Source organism: Temnothorax curvispinosus, unplaced genomic scaffold (genome assembly GCF_003070985.1).
Source record: "Temnothorax curvispinosus isolate PA1 unplaced genomic scaffold, ASM307098v1 QBEX01005839.1, whole genome shotgun sequence".
Lineage (NCBI taxonomy): Eukaryota > Metazoa > Arthropoda > Insecta > Hymenoptera > Formicidae > Temnothorax > Temnothorax curvispinosus.
The window spans coordinates 102,452-123,810 of NW_020215619.1; the positions used below are offsets into that span (position 1 = coordinate 102,452).

The 21,359-nt window shown below is 29.1% G+C and overlaps 3 protein-coding genes across 7 annotated transcripts; all 3 read left to right on the plus strand.

The window, feature by feature from the left end:
* The first annotated feature begins 3,542 nt into the window (after positions 1-3,542).
* On the plus strand, positions 3,543-4,294 carry LOC112455136. The gene is made up of 2 exons (XM_025016875.1): positions 3,543-3,789; positions 3,952-4,294. The coding sequence occupies exons 1-2, from the start codon at positions 3,625-3,627 to the stop codon at positions 4,153-4,155; spliced, it is 369 nt and encodes a 122-aa protein (XP_024872643.1). The 5' UTR covers positions 3,543-3,624; the 3' UTR covers positions 4,156-4,294.
* A 4,044-nt stretch (positions 4,295-8,338) lies between these two features.
* LOC112455144 (putative glycerol kinase 5) lies at positions 8,339-17,717 on the plus strand. 5 transcript variants are annotated; one of them, XM_025016891.1, is made up of 15 exons: positions 10,601-10,693; positions 10,830-10,953; positions 11,220-11,265; positions 11,711-11,810; positions 11,907-12,066; positions 12,260-12,374; positions 12,852-13,045; positions 13,194-13,320; positions 13,407-13,511; positions 13,791-13,885; positions 14,281-14,444; positions 14,673-14,806; positions 14,944-15,079; positions 17,289-17,344; positions 17,646-17,716. In XM_025016891.1, exons 3-15 carry the CDS (start codon positions 11,241-11,243, stop codon positions 17,654-17,656), a joined length of 1,422 nt encoding a protein of 473 aa, XP_024872659.1. In that variant the 5' UTR covers positions 10,601-10,693; positions 10,830-10,953; positions 11,220-11,240; the 3' UTR covers positions 17,657-17,716. The 5 variants fall into 5 exon arrangements, with proteins under 5 accessions (XP_024872656.1, XP_024872657.1, XP_024872658.1 ...); XM_025016888.1 differs by lacking the exons at positions 10,830-10,953; positions 11,220-11,265 and adding an exon at positions 8,339-8,825 and having other exon boundaries at positions 10,600-10,693; positions 17,646-17,717; XM_025016892.1 differs by lacking the exon at positions 10,830-10,953 and having other exon boundaries at positions 10,633-10,693.
* A 105-nt stretch (positions 17,718-17,822) lies between these two features.
* LOC112455145 (gustatory and pheromone receptor 32a-like) lies at positions 17,823-20,547 on the plus strand. Its single transcript, XM_025016893.1, has 5 exons — positions 17,823-18,298; positions 18,491-18,740; positions 19,370-19,438; positions 19,668-19,757; positions 20,303-20,547. The coding sequence occupies exons 1-5, from the start codon at positions 18,243-18,245 to the stop codon at positions 20,363-20,365; spliced, it is 528 nt and encodes a 175-aa protein (XP_024872661.1). The 5' UTR covers positions 17,823-18,242; the 3' UTR covers positions 20,366-20,547.
* Positions 20,548-21,359: the final 812 nt, after the last annotated feature.

Consider the following 21,359-nt stretch of genomic DNA (forward strand, 5'->3'; position numbering starts at 1 on the left):
TAAAATTTTAAATGTTGGATAAAATATATAACAAAATATGTTATTGAATCAGAATTTTATTTCGTAAATTTTAATAAGTAAAATACATGATAAATTAAATTTTCGAAATTTTTGTTACGTAAATTAATTCTATTTATAACTAAAGTAATAATTTTAAAAATATACATTTTTTATTTAGATTTTTTAATAAAATTATTTTTATATTTTTTTTGAACAAAAAAGATAAAAATAAAATAGTGTATAAAAGTAATATTTTTGTCGTGTTAAGTGTTATAAAAAAAAAATATCTTTGTAGATAGGGAAAAATTATTAATTAGTTAGGATGTGTTATTTATACCCATCTATTCTTTTCCATATTTATCCAAGATTAAATATTATATAAATCGATGCAAAAAAAACTATATATAGATATATAATGAATAAAAAGGGTAAGAAATATTTCAATTTTAATATGCAATTTATTTTATAAAAAGCGCGATAATGGTTATTAATTACTAAAATTTATTTTAACAAAGCACCGATTTTACCTTAATTTTTTGTAGCCTATTCATCTAGGTACTATTATTGAGAAATTGGCTTTATGCCAGTGAAATAATATATATGTATGACGTGAGATTGTAAATATTCTGTCGAAAAACGCTGAAACTTTTTAAATTACTTTAGAATTGACCATATAGTACAATTATATATTCTATTTTGAAGTAATATATATGAATATATCAAAAATAATTTTGATATAAAAAATGAAAAATATGACGAGACACATTTATATCGATATAAAAGTTTATAAAAATTTGCATATATTATTCAATTATAACAACGCGATTATTCATTAATTGTAATATCTAATTATAATACCAATTGTGCGAGAAGTTTTTTTTGGATCTCACGTCATTTATTCTGTATTATATATCTTACTTGATACATTTTCAAGATGTGTACCGCATAAGCAAACGTGCACAATTACGCACGTAATTCTTCATATTTTCGCGGTCGGTTTTTGCATCAAGAAATTTTCCATTATTTAATTTTTTAATTTCATCCACATTATAAATTTCAATTTTTCGCGGAATATAATTGAGATTAATATTCATATAACGCGAAGTAAAATTTGTCATATAGTTAATTACAATTCCAAATTAAGAGAACAGGTCACAAAGAAATGGTCAATCCGTATTCTCACGCACATAATTGAACTAGTGATAGCAATATTTTTTATCAATGTTGTACAGTTAATTTTTATGAATTGATATTATTTTGTAAATTAACTTCTCGGTGTGCATTTTTCGATACAATCGATGGCATCGATGTTCGCCAACTCGCATATAATCCGAACCGAACGTAATGTTATCTTTTGATCATGATACTGATCCAACAATGGAAGGTATTTTTTCCTTCCTATTGACCTGGTCGAAATGCGACCAGATTGTACATGGCCAGGAGACAAAGGTAGGTCCGATCTGGCCCGAAGAAAGAAGATTGGTTACGATAAAGGTCAACATTGACCACAATTGACCACAATACATAAGGTAACATACACAGAGAAAAATAATCATTCTACAGCCAAGGAAAACACTTACTTATTTTATTTTATTTCTTTTAAGTTAGTTTTTTTACAACAAATAATATTTTCTTACTAATAATTTCAAATATCTTGACACAAGTCTTTAAAAATCTAGAATATTGTTTTTTAGTGAATGTAATACTTACAATGACTTTATGGTAGATTTGCGGATACTTTAATCTTATCAAATACTTAATCCGTAAATCTACCATAAAGTCATTGTAAGTATTACATTTACTCAAAACAATATTCTGATTTTCAAAGACTTGTGTCAAGATATTTGAAAACCATTAGTAAGAAAATACTATTTGTTGTAAAAAAACTTACTTAAAAGAAATAATATAAAATAAATAAGTGCTTTCCTTGGCTGTAGAATGATTAGTTTTATGTGTGTACAAAATGATTCGATATATCTGTTAAATTACCCAAAGGAGGGCTACTTTCTTTATATGTCCTCGCATACAAGTGAGGTTGGAAAAATCCCAATTAAATCCCACACAATCGCGCGCGTGTTAAAACCCCCAATCAGGTCCCTTATAAATCGCGTTGCGGTATTAGATTTATATTAGATTGTAATACGGGTAGGTAGGGAAATGGTACGACTATAATACATCGGAATACGGATAGGCACACTGCATACTAGATCTGCATACTAACTTGACTAAATGCATTCAACTTATAAGTATTTTTAAATTGAAGTATTCAAATATTTAAATCAAATTAAATTTAATGTTAGATTTAGTATGTCATATATTTAATTTAAATATTTAAATATTTTAATTTAAAAAATAGTAATCAGTTGAACGCATTTAGTCAGAACACTAGGATCTTTTTGATCCTAGTGTTGCTCACATAAATAAAATAAAATAAAATAAATTTTGAAATTGTAATTCAATAATTAATAAGAAATGTTAATAATCACATATTTTAATCGTGAAAATTTTGTGTTATTGTACGCATACTGAATGTTGCATATGTAATTTTATGTCAAAAAGAAATATTGTAAATAATTTTATTGTACGTTATATTTTCAATTTTATAATGTAACTCTTTTATAATGTTGTATATATTATATAATGTTGAAAAATAAATTGTAGGAGAAATAAAATAAATAATAAAAATGTAAAAAAATGTATTGTAAATAAAAGAGGACCGCCGATCGGAATCGGCGGGGGTGGTGGTGGGCCTCTATAATTTGATCTGTTTTTATCGGATGTAATAAAAACAAGGTCTGATATATCAGAGGATATTTAAAATTTTAAACTTTAAATTAAAAATTTTTTATTTTAATTTATATATATGTATAAAGGATTTAAGGGGTGTAATAGTATAGTGTAATAGTAACAGTATAATATTAAAGCTAAATAGCGCGCGCGTCTGTGATTGTGATATCTAGTCAAATAAATGTTTTATTTAATTAGGGTGAAGACAGGTTATATAAACGTGCTTAAAAGATCGATTAATACAAATTAGAGTCGTGTGAAGTTGTAAATTCTGGTGTTTAACCATTGATGACAAATTTGTTAATTGACAGCTGTGTACTGAATGGATATATAAATCGCACGTGTTATAATTTTCTTTTCATAATACACTTGATAATATTCTCTAAATTTATAATAGATAACAATTAATCATGTTATTTTAAAAAAAGACTGTCTTGCAAAATGCTTTAAAGTAATTCTAATGTTTTGATCATCATTTAATGATACAGGTTAGATTTCAAAATCTATTTGTATAAACATAAAAAGCAAACGCAGCATAAAAATACAATACGTAAAAAATAATTTTCTTAAGAAATGTGAAATTAAGAAACCAAGTAAGTAGAACATTCAATTTGTTGACTATGTGTTTAATTTATGTATTAACTTTTCCTCGTATTTTTACATGTACATATAACGCGAGAATATAAATATATCTCTTATATTTATTAAACATTAAGTTGTAATCAGACTCGTTATGATATATTAAGAACTTAAATATTAAGAATGTATTGTAAATATATATACATATATTTAAGATACAACTAACTTATACATTTTGTCTGCATATCACATATCAGCATGTATAAAAAAGTATGGACTGTGTTCGAACTAAACAAAATTGTTTCCATAATTGTCATACATGTACTCGACTCATTATTGTTTCTCGTGTTATTACCATTCATGGTTTGGGAATGGATTTCTGAAAGACCATATATAATAACAATCGTAAGGACAGTCGTTGAAGTAAGGTTTGATAATTATTTAATATTTTGGATATTAAAAAGTCAAACATTTAACAACAATTTTCTGATTAAAAAAATTTTCTTTATAATCTGTTTATTATTTATATATATTATATTACATATATATTTTTTAAATTAATTTTAAACTTATATTTTTTTGCAGGTGACGTTAGAGCTGATTATGTGGATAATCTTTGCTGGTATGGCAATACTTACGACTGTGATTTGTATATTTGATGATGTATACTGCAGCAAAACACATTACGATAATAATCAGCAAAAATATTTATACGTTACGGAACAAGATAATAATGATCAAAATTCTCATATCATAAAGTCTCCAAATTTTGAAAAAGAGAAACGTTAAAATATGCAAATAAGGATCCAAATTGTTTTAAATTGCTTTGATATAAAATAAAAATTTTTATTTACAGCCAATCTAAGCTTTCTTTCTGGACGCATCTCGTATTACAGCTATTTTTACCAATAATCAATTTTGCACCAAATTTTTAGCCTTAGATAAATTTTTTCGCAGCCGGTATTTATCTTTTTATAAATATGAATATATACATTTTATCATTAATTTCAACTTGCTTTTTTAATTACATTTTATTTAAAATGTTAATTTTTATTACGGTAAATTAGAAAGATTTATTTACGTAGAAACCCGTGGTATTGATCTGTATGCATTTCATATGACATGTATGTATGTATCATATCCTGTACATCATTATCATCGGTCTCCATTATTCGCTTCCTCGTTGCTAAACTTAACCCCTATTAGCTTCCTTCGTACCACTCTGACCCTTGTTACCCTTTGTCTCATTATTTATGTCTCCCATTTCATTACGCAATGCCTCTGTTATTCTTCTTCCGCATAATTTCCTACGATCTCTCTTGTTATCGACTCTATAATAATATCAATCCAATCCAATAATATAATCCAAAAAGAATAACGAGAACTCTGTAGTCTTTTCCTTCTCTCTTTTCTTATTTGCTTCTTTATTGCTATTTCTTCGTGGCATTCGAGCAACATCTGTTGGTTAAGTTCGTTAAAACAAGTAAATTGTTGGTTAAAATTAAGCGTGATTATTGACGAGTTATAATTACTAGAATACAACGATCACGCGGTTATGTCATACTTTGTGCGACACTTGCAATTAATTACACGCAAACCTAATTATGATGCATAACGCAACGGGTACCATGTTAAGAAGACAGGTATATCAATATCATTGCGCATGTTGACGCGACGGCAACCACAATGAAATTTGGGTCCAAATATACACACACACACACATCCGCAAAACATTACATACATAGCATTTGGATCCAAATGTCATTGGTCGGCTACTGCGCATCCTGATGATATTGATATACCTTGTATTTTTATATCATGACGGATACCTAATCATGATGCAACGGCAGAAAATAGAAGCGTACAAAATTACGACACATTCGATACCTACAATAGTTCGTAAATAAAATGAAATAATGGAATTGCACATGGACAATATATTTTTAAATTTTTAGATAAACATTTTCAAACAAAAATTAAAAGATATTTTAAAGTTTTTAATTTTTACTTTTATTGCTTTGAGTGTTAATTGTCTAAATTTTTTTGAAAACACAGCAAGGGGTCTTTTGAAGTCTTTATAAAACAACTAGAATTTTTGCAAATCGCACAAATATTTGGCTTTACATCCAAATTTTTATGATTAAAGCAAGGAAACCGTAAATTAATCGCTTACCAATTATCACTCATTATCAGTAAACATGTTTGTAAAAATGTAAGCATAGATATATATCGAAATGCGATTCAGGCATGCTAAGTTTTTATGCTTTTGCTGTGATTTTAAATTTCTACAACTCAGAAATTTCGAGTAAAATTTGAAATCAAAATAAAATTACAGAGAAAATAAAACTCTACTGATTATACATACATATATGTAATATCTTCATAAATTTTTTGTTAAGTTTGCTTAATACTTGACTAATAAGATTGATTTCATATACATTTTTAAGCAATTAATTTTTTATTTAAAGACATATATTATACACTTTTAAATATTTTTTTATATACTTAGCATACGTTTTTCATTTTTATAAGTTTTTTTTATAAAATATTAATTTTTTAATAAAAATAAAAAAACTATTTCAATATTTTTAGTATTTTAATTCCTAACATTTTGTGGCTAATTGCATTTCTTCACTTCTAAAAATCATTAATACTCATTCTGTGTTTTTAGAATACTTACTACATTTGAACAATATCCATTAGTTATATATTTTCCCCATTATGAAAGATTGCATTAATCAGTTTATACAAGTATTTAGTATATAATCTTTTATCTTTGATTCCATCTCATTTGTTTTGATTTTAATTAAAACAAACGATGTACCACGACCAGCAGCACATTTTATTGCTTGATAATCAATTCGTCTTCTGAATGCTCTATCAATTTGTATGTTTATTTGAGCGTGAGTAAACGCGAGCTCTGTGTGTGTGTGTGTGTGTGTGTGTGTGTGTGTGTGTGTGTGTGTATGCATGCGTACTCTCTCGCTCGCTCTCTCGTTCTCTCGTTTTCTCTCTCTCTCTCTCTTTACCTCCCTCTCCCTCTTTTTTCCTCTTCTCTCTTCCTCTTTTCCTTTTTCCTTGCCCTCTCTTCCTCTCTGCCGGTTAGTCTCATCTGCAACATCAGAAATTATTATTCGTGTATACGTATCAGTATTCACTTACATTGTATAACTTAAATAATATTGTATGTAGATATATTGTAAAAGTCCCTTGAAGGACAAAATCATAAATATGTGCATACGTATGACTGAAATCTGAAGAAATGTTACTTTTGCGTAATAGATCTTGAGATCTCGAAATTCATTACACTGATTTTACTCGCACTGATCGTAATTGAAAGCTTACGTTGACATTATATAAGAAAAGTGCCTTTAGATTTTTGAATGCAAGTTTAGATCCATACTAGAAATCCGAGATCTTGGACAGAGAAAGAATTGATCAATCACATTGGTCAATTAGCCGAATTGTTCAAATGTGATTGATTCTTCTCCGTCCAAAATCTTAGACCGATTTCTAGCATCGTGGATACAAGACTTAATATATTTTATTTGAAAACTTTGACATTCACATAAAGAATAATAAGCTTAAAGTAACGTCTCGATGTTTATGCTATGACGTAGTCACATGGTTGCTCTATTTATTTATACTTGATTTTGTGACGCTATCACGTCGCTTGATAATAATTATCTATTTCATTATTTTATCATCTATTAAATATAAAGTATAATGCCTTCGTTATCTTAATATATACTGGTTTTAATACATGTACAGTATATGATAAAAAAATAATGAAGATAACGTTTTTTTATATTAATCAAAAGCGCCTTATTAAAAAACAGATACAATCTTCAAATTTTCTTCAATTTCGCTCACACAAGAAGTAAACTTGTCATGTCAATTATATTGGCGCGAGACACTGCCGTGTCTCTTGATAGCGTGCTCGTAACATATAATAATATCATTTCATGTAATGTCATCTCGTATTTCTCGGAATAATGGACATGTGACAATTAAAGATTAAGTAATCAAACGGTGAATTAAACTGATCACTGTAGACATTATTTTTAAAACGTAACAGCTGCCACTGTATAAAATATCACAGGTTCTCATATTTCCCTTGATATTTAATTTGATTTAATTTGCAAGTTTTTAGCATTCGTCTTTAAAGCTTATATCTTTAAAGATAAATTAATCTTGAATTGGAAATTAATTTTAGAATGAGATTTTATTGCTTAATAAAAAAACTAAAAACGAAGATTGCATCGTATCCAAAAAGGTTAACCAGTCCATAACTAGATGATGATTATGCTTCCTAAATTTCAGATTGATCAGTATAAAATCATTATTACGTTGTAAGAATATTATAAAATAAAGTTTTTAGAAGAAATGTTTTCAAATGTTCTGGAATTACAGAATTCTTCTAGTGATACAATGGGTTTGTTTTCTATTGCTGAACTGGCTGCACTAGTTCAGAGTTAATCTTTTTCCTTCCAATGTGGAGTAAAAAAGATAAACTCTGAACTAGCGCAGCCAGTTCAGCAATAGAAAACAGACCCATTGATCGCGACCATATAGTGAACGCTATAGCCGCAGTAACTGTGACCTTTGATAGTCCGATCATCGATTAAATTCGCGTGACGGAAAATGAATGAAGCGACTTTAGCGATAGGCCTGGGCACGTATTATGAAATTTTTCGGAAACAATTCCCATCGGAATCTATTCCGAAAAGTTCCACAATACGTATCCTGTTCTAATACAATCAGTTGTCGGAACGTATGGTTCAATGAGGAGAATTCGTTTTCGAAAAAGAAATTCTCTCATTGGACCATCGGCTGCGTTCCGACACTCGACAGCGACATACGACGCGTTGTAGAACAGGCCTAAGCAGCGTGTTTCAGCCATAATCTAGAAGACCCGACGCGGTACACTCGTTCCAATAATCTGCAACGTGCCCTACTCGTTCCATGCTGCCGGCGAGAAACAAGCCGGGAGTTCATTGCTTCATTATATGACGCAGCATATAGTCCCGATAAAACTTCCTACCAAGCCATGTGTGAAAACGCGGTCGAGTCACGATAAGCGAACGTGCTTTAACGTGTACTTCGATTCTAGTTGATTGCTGCTGGCGACTCATTAATCTTTTTTTTCTCATTGAGTGTATAACGTTCTCCTTCTTGTTGTTGTATGACATTCGAGGTAAGAGCTCCATAGAGAATATTAATCGATACCAGTCGGTACTAGGCGTCGCGATCCAACAGTTCAAGATCACAACCGGATTGAGTGTGAATGCGTGAATACGTGGATAAAACATTCGTCTTAAATCAAAGTGGAATTTTTGAATCTGCTGAAAAGGAACATTATCATGAGATACGTCGCGGCACTCGATGTTGGCACCACTACGGTGCGTTTTCACATCCTGAATGAGAAGGCGATCACGGTAGCTTCTTCGACGGAAAAGGTTTGTTGCGATTAATTCCTTATATAAAAAACTCGGATGATAATGGAATTGGAATTTGTAATTGTATTTGTATTTGAGTATGTAATTTAAATATTTCGTATGGTGAATAAAATTGAAGCTAATTATAGTAATGTATACAATTTTTTAATCCTACGAGAGATTAAGAAAGATAAGAAAAAAAGATCCAGAAGATATCACTGAAAAAATTCGATATTACCAATATATCTGATATCATTATTATAGATTTGTTGTTCTCTCTTTCTCTTTCTCTCACCGTTATTCTCTGATAAAATATATTTCCGTAAAATGTTGTATTTCACATTATTAGAAAGTTAGTAAAAGACTATTTTATTGTTCTAATAAAATGCGCTGAAATAAAATTATAATAAATTGAAATTAATACTAACATGACATATTTAATTTTATGCTTTTCTGTAATTTGCGAAATAAGAAATGAATAAATGTAGTTGGTTATTTTTATCTCTCTTAATTTTAATCTCGGTTTTTGTACGTTGTTATGCACGACGTTTTGCATACGTCGCGTGATAAATGAATAGCAACTTTTTTTTTAACTGCGGAGCAATAACGATGTCTTTTTCGATGAATTTGTAATGAATATCTGTGCAATGACGTAATACTTATTCATTACCCGAACAGAATTTATTTCCTGTTCGAAACAGAAAAAGAATATTATCTCTGTAATTCCAAGCGGTACAGTCTTGCTATTTATCTCTGAATTACCTTGAAACATGATAACATTCTATGCCAAGTATAAATAGATTTATGAAAGATGCACATGTACCGCCACAGAAAAGATATATTCTTTTTAAAGTAAACAGATTACAGTTTCCCTCGAGAAGCGCACAAAGTATTATCCAACACTGTAGGTACAGAAAGAAGCGAAAGGAAAATTAAAGTGCTTTCAAGGTCATACAATTCATGCAGTTATTACTGCAGTGTAAAGGTGTTTCTTCGATCTGCAAGGATTAATAAAGTCAGATATAACAGAACTATACTATAGAACATCTCAGAGTAGTAGTATGAAGGCCATTACCACTGAGAACACTTTCTATTTCACAATTGCGGAATTTTCCAGAATCTATGTATAATCATAATTATTCGAGCAGCTAATATAGCAATTTGCAAATAAACATTATTATTAAAAAATAAAAAAAAGATAATTTTCAGCAATCTGCACGCGTAAATAATATTAAGCAATTGCACACACACATTATAAAAATAATTCTGTGGCAATATATATACTTTGGCTCATAAAGAATTATAATATTATATTATATTCGATATAATGTTATATATTCAATATTTATAAAACCTAGAGAAAAGTAGAATCAATTCTCATTGAAACTGTTCGCATCAACATATTTGTTAAGTCTTCTTATTACTAACATTTCGTATTTATTATTATTTTGTATTTATATTATTTGCAATAATTTTTCGTTTATATTTATAATGCATTTAAAAATCGATAATGCATTTTAAAAATCAATTTTGTTTTCTAAGTAGATTGATAGTCCACCTTTTTTTTATTATCTTCTTTCTCAAACTCCTTACGAAATGCTTCATTATTTTATAAAATAATAGAATATTTATAATCCAAGAGTTAATAATTAAAATATTTAATTTAAAACTTTTTCTTCATATTTTCCTTCAAAAGAACGTAAAAACAAATGTTAAGCTGGAACTTCAAAGTTATTATGAAACAAATAATAAAATAAAAATACATACAAATAAAACTTTACTTTTTCAAATTTAGATAAATCTGATCTATCCAGAGCCTGGCTTCGTGGAGATAGATCCCGATCAACTATGGGGAATTATAATAAAAGTAATCAAGGATACGTTAGACCGTAAGTTACCAATAGCATCATCTTTTGATGCGGACTGTTAATTTAATAAACTCTTTCTTAATCATTTCTTAATAGTAATAAACAAAATATCATGTGCACATATCTGTCCTGCGACATCTGTTTCTCCTTCTAATAGGATGTGACGAACGAAAACAGGTGTACATACATAAAAATTTAAAATGTATCAATTGTTTTTTGAGAGATGCACGGATCTTCTCGAACTCCACGATTCATAATCTGGAATGGATGAACGCAGAAAAGTTTGGTTTCACGCATTTTCAGTAGACACATGAAGCTTCAATTTCAGCCGCGATTGATCTAATAATCAATTAATTATATAAATTGGGAAATAAAAAGCAGCATCTTAAATTTTTTTCTGCTCACTAATTAATTCACGAATAAGAGTAATAAATAAGACTGATGAATTTTCATTCTTCGAGTAAGATCAGCGTTGGCTGAGTTGAATCTTTGGCTACCCGTCGAAAGTGTGGCAAACCTCATTTCTGTATTTCGATCTGTTATCTAGATATGTTCACCGTAAACCGAGATGACGCCAATCGGATGCATCAAAAGTAAGAAATAATAAATGCTTGTTATTCATATATAATTTTGTTTCATTTAAATTTATATTTTCAGATTTTTTCATCCTCACTCAAGTCGCATATCTCTTTTAATCAAACAAAAATCTTTACTTTACATATCGATATGACCTAACCTACTAACAGAGTGCTTTTTCTTTTTCTTTCTTAAGTAAGAATTCATGTATCTTTCTGAGGGTATCTCATATTCCAAATATTTAGCTATGTCATATTTGGTTTATCATCCTTGTTCACAAAGAGAAATGTAAAAAAAAAGATATGAAGAAGAAATAGAGATAGCCTTAGAGCTTCGAATACCACCGTACCCGATCGACTGATATATCCTTTATATATTTAGTTTGTTTTCTATGTTATCTCGGAACTTATTTTTCGTTCATAGCGTTGATTACGTAGATCAATACTTTATTTATGATTGCAGATGGCGGGATCGACCCGAAGGATATTGCTTGCGTTGGAATTTCATCGCAACGCGCTAGTTTTATTACTTGGAACATAAAAAGTGGAAAATACTATCACAAGTAAGAATACCACAAAAAACACAATAACAGAGTTTTCGATGAAGATATTTCGGTTTGAACAAAATTTCATGATTAAGATTACGATTGTTGTTTCAGGTTTATAACATGGAAGGATCAACGTGCAGCCACCTTAGTCGAGGAATGGAACCGATCAATAACGATGAAAGGTTTAAGAATGGGCGCGAGTATCTTGTACACATTTACAAGAAAAAAACGATTTCTGGCTGGCAGCGTGCTGAAATTTATGAACATGCAGGTTGAAATGCTTTACCAGTCAATACTTTGTCTTGATTGTTCTTGATCTCGATCATGTTAAATCGTCGTATTTTATCAAATTTAGACTATTAATAGCATAATTTTGCAACAAAATTTTTAGATTTTTTTCAAGCTTTTACGAATAATTATTGCTAGTTTGGGATCTTAATTTACTTAGCTTTGATTCATTATAGGTTACTTTAAAATTAGTGTGGGCTCTCCAGAATATACCGAATCTCCGAGAAGCTGCGTACAATGAAGAGGTGGCGTTCGGAGGTGTGGATTGCTGGCTCTTATATAAATTAACAGGTATAACAATATTTTACGTTTCGCTTTTAGATTTAATGTAGTACCCTAAAATTCTCACACACACACACACACACACACAATCTATCTCTCATAAAAGTTGTAACTAATATTTCTTTTACACTGAGAAAGAAAAGTTGTTAATTTGACTAAATATTTTCAATTAATTATTATTTTTTCAATAATATTTATGTAAAATATTAATATTAAAATAATAATATTAAAATATTTATGTATTTAAATTAAATACGACATATTTTAAATTTAGCATGACGTAATTTGACTCAAATACTTAAATATTTCAATTACAAAAAATAATAATTAGTTGAAAATATTTAGTCAAGTTAAAAACTTTTTTCTCAGTGTATAAAGATTTAAACTTCATATGTAACATTATATTTTCTTAAAATAAAAATAACAATAATAATGTTAATCCGTTATCGCTCATATTACAGCTGATTAACAGTTGGTTTATTACAGGAAGGCATATAATGGATGTTTCAAGTGCTTCAGCTACTGGCATTTTCGACCCATTTACAATGGAATGGGCCGACTGGGCGTTAAACCTTTTAAAACTGCCACGAAGTATTTTTCCAGAAGTGGTTGATACAGCAGGAAATTTCGGAGTTACGCCCGAAAACATATTCGGAGTTGAAATTCCAATTTGTTGCTCCGTAAGTAATCCAAATCTTTGTTTAATTTAATGATCAATACATACAACAATTGTTTATCAAAGTTAATTTTGAGTATACACTATATACTCGTGAGTCAATTTCAAAGTTAATAAGTTCTTTAATCCTAATAATATCTTGGTAAAATTAGATGGCCGACCAAGCAGCATCTTTATTTGGTTCAGGATGTTTTAAGCCCGGCGATCTCAAGATTACTATGGGAACTGGCACTTTCGTGAATGTTAACACAGGACAACAACCTCACGCATCCGTTGCTGGTAGTCCTTCAAATTTATATTACAAGAACAATGTATTTACTATAGTTTTAAATATATAATAAAACAAATTGAAAAATTATTTATAGGACTTTATCCAGTCGTCGGATGGCGAATCGGCAAAGAATTAATATATATTGCAGAAGGATCTTCAAGCGACACTGGTATATTAATAGAATGGACTAAATCAATAGGTAATTTATTAGTTCTTCGTGATTATTATAAAATCTATAATATCATATAATATTATACGCATATCAAATTTATAAATTTATTTATAGGCCAGAGTAAAATATCTCATGTACAAAAATACTATTATTATATAACATAATGTAATTTATATGAATGCTTATTCCATATAACGTACATATCTATAACTTTTTAAAGCTAAAAATAATATTTTTTTTTAGGAGAAACTCTATACATGATTATTATTGATTATTAGTATTGATTTTTAACTATGATTGTTACAGGACTTATAGACAATATTTCGGAAACATCCGATGCAGCAAACTCAGTCAATGACACCGATGGAGTATATTTCGTTCCGGCATTCAGCGGATTGCAAGTATGTTTTGTTACAGTAAAAATTACATTTTTTGTATCAATTTATATATAAAAATATTATAAAATTATTTCTTTAACACAAGGAGATAAACGTTTTTATAATCAAATTAAGAAAATTATTCTAAAACTTTCTTAGCTTTATTATGTCTATAAAAATAAAAGATACAAGAAATTATATGTACTCTACTTTTTAATAATAAAATATATGCAAAATATAAAAATTATTTCCACTTTTCTTTAAACTAAACATTCAAGAAATATTCTTTGTATTTACTATATAAGATTCAGAAAAAAAGAACATTGAAGGATGTGGGTACTAAAAAACAAAATTAAAATAAAAATTGATAATGCATCCGAAAAATGTCTCACTATACTACGCGTCACTTATTGTTTCAGGCACCTATAAATGATTATACAGCCGCAACTGGTTTCTTTGGATTGAAGCCCACCACAAGGAAAGAGCATATTATTCGATCTTTACTGGAAAGTCTTGTTTTTAGGATACAGCTACTTCACGAATGTTTATGCAAGGAAACTTCTTTCACGTATCAAAGAATAAAGTAATAAGAATTATACGATAATATTATAATATGCTTAAAAATCCATATTTCGTGATCTACACAGTTAATAATTATAAAAAATTTATTATAATATTATGAAAGAGAAAGAAATGCTTTTGGTTCTACTATCAATTTCTGATTTCTGTTATTTTTTACGCACAATAATCACATTTGTACATACATATATAACATTGTATTGGTTCATATTAATATTTCGTTATTTTTTAGGATTGACGGTGGAGTTTCCAAAAATGATTTTGTTATGCAATCGTTAGCTGATTCGACGGGGTTGGAAGTAGAACGTCCGGTGTCTGTCGAGATGTCCATCTTAGGTGTAGCTTTCTTGGCTGGTTTACAATGTGGTACAAAAAACTCTTATTTATTATAGTTTGTTTATATTTTACATTTTATAATTTAAAAACTATTAGAAATCTAATTTTTTCATATACAGAATATTCCAGAATCCGTGAACATGGAATAATGCACTATTTAATTTCAGGATTATGGAAGAATAGAGAAGAATTGTTAGAACTTCGTCAAACCGACAGGATATTCAAGCCAAACGAAGAATCGCGATTATCTTATCAATATGCGCTGACCCAATGGAAACGCGTTGTGGAGCGTTTTAAAAATTGGTACTAATAATTACTTCACAATAAGAACATTTTTTTGATAATTACATGGTAATTAGAAATTTTTGATAATATAAAAAAGTATACTATATATAGAGAGGAAAGTCCCCTATTATGAGATACCACATTTATTTTGCGTGATTGCCGAAAGTTTATGTGCAGAATTAAAAATTGTAGTAGGCGAGTGCACGCACGATCGAATAATGAATTTTCAATTAAATAGGTTTTACTCTAAGGGCAATAAGTGAATGATAAAACCAACAGATAGAACCTACTAGTTTAGCAGAAACCTCGCTATCGCATATTAGGAGCCTAATATCTCATAATAGGGGACTTTTTTCTATACATATGTATATACATATATATTTGTCTTCCTCTTTTTTTTTCTCGGCACTACAGTGCTCAATGTGGGCCTTAATCTCCCTGAAGTTCTCGTAACTGTACGTTACGAAACAAGTTTCTGGGAGTAGCTGTTAATTGTCAGCTCAACTTTCACTGCCCAATTCCCAACCTGAAGGACCGGTTTCCTCTTTAAATATAAAGTAAAGAGATTCACATGACAAGATACCTTCATCCGAGAGTGTCGCGATCGAACAAAAACTGACGCTTATTGGTCGGATTTATAAACTCAGACCTTTTCAGCTCATTAAACCACATTTCTCTGCGTCACGATCGCCACACATATACATTTGTATCATTCAATTAGTTGATCAGCTGATCGGTCGATTAGTGTTAGAGATTAAAACAATTATATAAAAGAACACAATTAATAGAAAACAGTTTTTTTTTACTGCAAAACGTGAAAATTCCATTATTAATATTATTTTTTCTGTATCATATCATATCATATCGTACAGTTGTATAGACTTTCAACGTAATTCTCAATTAAGATAAAAGCCATAATCATCCAGTTTCAGATGATATCTACGATAATATACAAACATATCGTGTTTATTTGCGTAATGCAATTTCATTAAAGTTCTCACTATGTTTAAGCTAAAAGTACGTCCTCAGATAAGATCCCTTTCCTTTGTGAAACACAACATGATACTTAATCATTTAAATTAATTAAACAGAAATACATTATACGAATATATGTATAACTTTTTTTTTATACAAACAACGATCAATTATATTTTCTAGATAATAAAGTAAAGAATACAATCAATCTTTTTGCACGTAGCCAATTTATATTGCTTTTCGTTATTATGTTATTCAACTTATATTTGTGCAGCGTGCACATACAATCAATAGAATTTTTATGCGTACAGCTCAAAAAGTAATATTAAAGTTCTACATTTGTACTTCACTTAATTAAAATCAAGGATAAAACATGTACAACAGAAATATCATAGATATTATCAGAAATAATATTATGAAATGTCAAGACTGAGATGATCCTAGAGTCTAATTATTTTTACTGCTGGTTAAACATGTTTTTCAGTAGCGGAAAAGTCAGGCAAGCTACAGTTAATAAGTAAAGTGTTGTAAAATATACACTAGGGGCGTGAAACACGTGTAATAAGTAAAAGTGTATGACCTACGCAGACTGGCGGTGATGTATCCCTCTAGCACGCGAGATCGTGCTTATCAGCAATATTAGTTGCTCATCAGCTGTAGGGTTCAATAAAAATAACACACGGGACTATATAGTATCCCGTCCAGGTCACAATTTAGTCCTTACAGACAAGTCAGACAAGTGTAACGCGTTCTCTTTCCACACTGTATGAAAATTCGGTCAGTCTCGCAATTAAACAGCGACTGTCAGTGCCTATTTCGGATAACTAAGATCTATTTATACGATTTATACGTTTATACGATTTATCGTTTCAACGAAGAAATCGCGTTCAACTGCACTAAAATTTAAAAAAACATAACGTAAGCTTATTTATATAAAATATTAATCGTAACATCATTTAATATAAATATGTACTTGTTAATCAAATAGATTAGTCCATCTAGGTTGACAGTGAATGGTTCAAGATGATGTCGGGTGTGAAAAATTTGAAGCAAGCGGTTATGCCTATTACATGGCTCAATTGTATATGTTGCATGGGTATATTCGAAATACCCATAAATCGTCCACGATATTATCTAAGTGCTTTCTACGTCATCTCAATGTTGACGGGATATTTCGTTGTGGTTTACAAGATAATTCACATTTTCCAAAAAATTCTCATTCGAGAACTTATGATATTTTATTTTGTCATAGCATTAAACATCTTAGCTGCCGTCTTGGCCATAATTCTATTCTGGTCGAAAACAGAGGTACGTAATAACATTTTACGTAGAATTAGTGCAGAATTGGTAAACAAAAGTGGTAGAAAGATTACATTAATAAATTGCAAAAACATTAATATTTATCTAATTTTAAAATATATATACATATAAAGTATGTATACAGAGAATTTTTTTCTTTTCTCTTTTTAATATTTTTTTTATGTATACAGAATTGTTAACTATATATTTACATAGTATACATTTTTCTTTTTGACATCACATGACGTGTCTTCGAATAAATATTATTAATCAAATTTACTAATCTATTAATACATTTTGATACTTGAAGAATATGAATAACATAATTAAGAGGAATAGTATAGCGGACAACACTTTAGAAGCATTGGGCATAAAATCGGAATATCAGAAAACCTTCCGCAATATTCTCTGTCTTATGGCTCTCTGGGTAGTAAGCACAATAACATTAATAATCATACATGTAGCATGGCTGTATCGCGACAATGATGATTACTGGGCTCTCCTTTATTGCACCATATGCATATGTTTTCCGATTGTTATAAATTCTGTAGTGGATCTCACCCTCGCTTCGTTTATCAGGCAAGTAATACTTTTGTTAAAAAAGTAAAAACAATAACAATATCTCGTGAAAAGCTTGACCAAAGAACTGGAATTATTACGATTTTTTTGATTTCTAAGATATTTGTCAATTATAATATCTCTTTAAATTATTTGTAATGGACAAGTAAACATATAACATGTCTCTGTTTACGCATTTGAGTACTGATTAAGATTGAAATGCGGCAGATGTGTTCAAGCAAAATTTCAGAAGACAAATACTCTAATCAACGATATAGTGCTTTGTGCAAATGAATCAAATGCCTTCAAGATTTATAACCGGCACGATAATACGTCTATTGCATTTGTCATGGCTAACTATAAAAACAACAAAGAGAAGATAATGCATCTCATTCAAACGCTAAGGTAAGATCAATAGTATATTGTATATAATTCTTGCTTCTATTATAAAATTTCCATTAATATGATATAACAACCAAACATTAGAAAGATCCTATAATTATCCTATAATTATAATTAATATATGTATAATCGTGTATTTAAAAGATTTTAATATTACTTTAATAAACACTACTAATTAATATTTTTCTATTAAAGACATTTACATTTGGAAATTACGAGAATAGGACGGAAAATTAATCATGCTTATTGTCTGCAACTTCCGCTCGAATTGGCAGTCCACTTTACGATAGTAACATCGACTACTTACTGTGTATATGGTGCATTTTCTGGCCATTTAAGCGTGACAGTCAACAAGGAACAGATTATTGGCATGGCACTATCGGCATGCATTTATTCATTTAAAATTATGTTAATAAATTGGCTTTGTACGAATGTATCAACCGAGGTATAAAACATTATTTTCTGGTAATAAAAATAATATACATATGCAATTATATGTAATATTTAAAAATTAGTTATTTACAGTTAAACATAACAAGTTTAAATTAGAAATATTACAAAATTTAGTTATCCCTGGTGAAAATAATTCTTATATTTTCTGAGAAATTTTTCAAAAATTTCTGATTTTTTAGATTTATAAAACATTCTGACAAAATATGTAAAGTTTCTCAAAAATATTTTCAGGAATAATTGGATGGGAATTTTCGGCATATTTCAGTATTTGTATGAAAATTTCTGATAAATGGCGCGAATTTTCTTATATTTATATTTCGAGTTTTACAAAGATGTATTGGCAAGAAAAATTTGAAATATTCCATTATTTTTTTGTCTAAGCTTTCTGAAAAACATGTTTATTTGCTTAAAAAATTGGAAAATTCTGTGACAGTTTTTCAGCAGGGATTGTATATATAAATTGTATAAATTATACTTATGAATGTGTCTTTTAGTATTTATATGTGTGGATATAACGGTTTCCATTTTTATATATGAATATACGACATGCATTGCACATATATTGTGCGATTTAATCCTAATTTTATGTCAACACATTATATGCATTAATGTTTATTTCAGGCATGTAAAACTGGCGAAATTATACAATCTTTTGAAGGGTCTTCTATCGATGATGATATGAGAGAAGAGGTAAATCTATTCATGTATTATCGATAATTACGTCAATCTGCAAAATTAGATCCCTTCCTGCGTAACATAAAACATTAATTTTTATTTATACACGACGATTAATTTATTTAAGATATAAATTGCAACTTTGTCTATAAATTCAACGTATTGTTTATGTATATAACATGAATAATGCATATATTTAAGTATGTGTTTGCGTATATAATAAGAAATGCAAATGTATTCGCAGATCCATCAATTTACACAGCAGCTAGTGCTTAATTCATTAAATTTTACCGCTGCTGGTTTTTTTTCAATTAATAATTGTCTTACTGGCAAGGTATGTTATTTACTTATTTGTTTAACTTAATTACTTAAATAAGATTATGTTATTTATTTATTCTCAATAATAATGTTTTTAATTGTTAGGGAAGAGTGGGGTAACTGCGAATACACGGAATAAACACGAATGATTACTATTGTAGTATATTAGAGTAATGATATTCTCCCACTTCTCGCACCCAGCAATATAGTCCGCCGATATACGCTCAGTGGTACGAATACGAGAAGTGCAAGAATATCACAATTACTCTAATATACTCTACAATAGTATTCGCATTTATTCCGTGTTCACAGTTACTCCATTCTCCTTTATATGTTAAAAAAATTAAAGTGTATAGTTATCCCAGACAGCACCATGTCCAAAATCGAGACATGAGATGTCTTTTCGATGTCTTTTAGCCATCTTTTAGTAAGACGTCTAAAAGACGCTTATGTCGCTTTTGGACAAATGTACTGTATGGGATATTATTTAATATAATCGCAAGATTTTTTAGAATGAAAATATCAAAGATATCGTACATACATATAGTGTATTTTTTTCAGTTCTTTGCCACGGTCACGACGTATGTCGTTATTCTAATACAAATAAATACACCCATAACATAAGATGACATGTAAGATGAAAATTCAAACATATTAAAGATAAACAATCTTCTATTAATACTGCTATTCCAAGAAACAGGAGTTTACAAAGAAGTTTAAAAAATAAGAGCTCACTTAAATTACTATTCTTTATGAATGTCATGTATTTTATAAAGATTTAAAATTTTTCAAATGTATTAGAGTGTTTAGACATTAATTTAATTAAAACATTTTTTAACGTTATACAAACTTAATTAGTAAAATTTTGTTAAATTTATTTCTCCAATAATTTTACTTTCTTCTGTAATGCTATTTTGAATAAATCAAATTGCAATAGTATATATAGATATAGGTAAGCGGTATAATAATATATTAGCGAATAATATGATATTTGTTTCATAGTAATGTAAATTATTAATTAGATAAGAAATCAACTTTTTATAAATATAATATAAGTTAGAGAGAAAATTTGTTTATACATATATACATATTACACATACATATATACACATCACACACATTATACATACGTTATACATTACACATATATACGTTATGTGTTACAATACAGTATAAAAATTACTAATACTTTGTAGAAATATTGATTCTCCTAAGTCCTAATCACGTATATGTATGCTATCGCTTAATGATTTAACGACATTATAATGAATTGATCTAATCAAATATTATCTCATCATCGTGATGAATGTGCCTTCTGCATATTACGTGACTTTCAACTTAGGATTCAATAGTTAGTATATGTAGTTGCAACAGTTGCGATGGTTGAAACTATAGAGAAAGCTCTAAGTCTTCTCTCTTTAGGCCCAGTTTCACAAACGTCGATTTTAACTTTTAATCTTAGATTTACTCATTCTTCGTCTTTTTCTAAGGGGGACGTCAGAAAGAGACAAAAAATGAGTTAACCTAAGGGGGGCGTTAGAGACAAAAAGTGAGTTAACCTAAGGTTAAAAGTTAACCGATATTTGTGGAACTGGGTCTTAGTCACTTTTATTCTTGG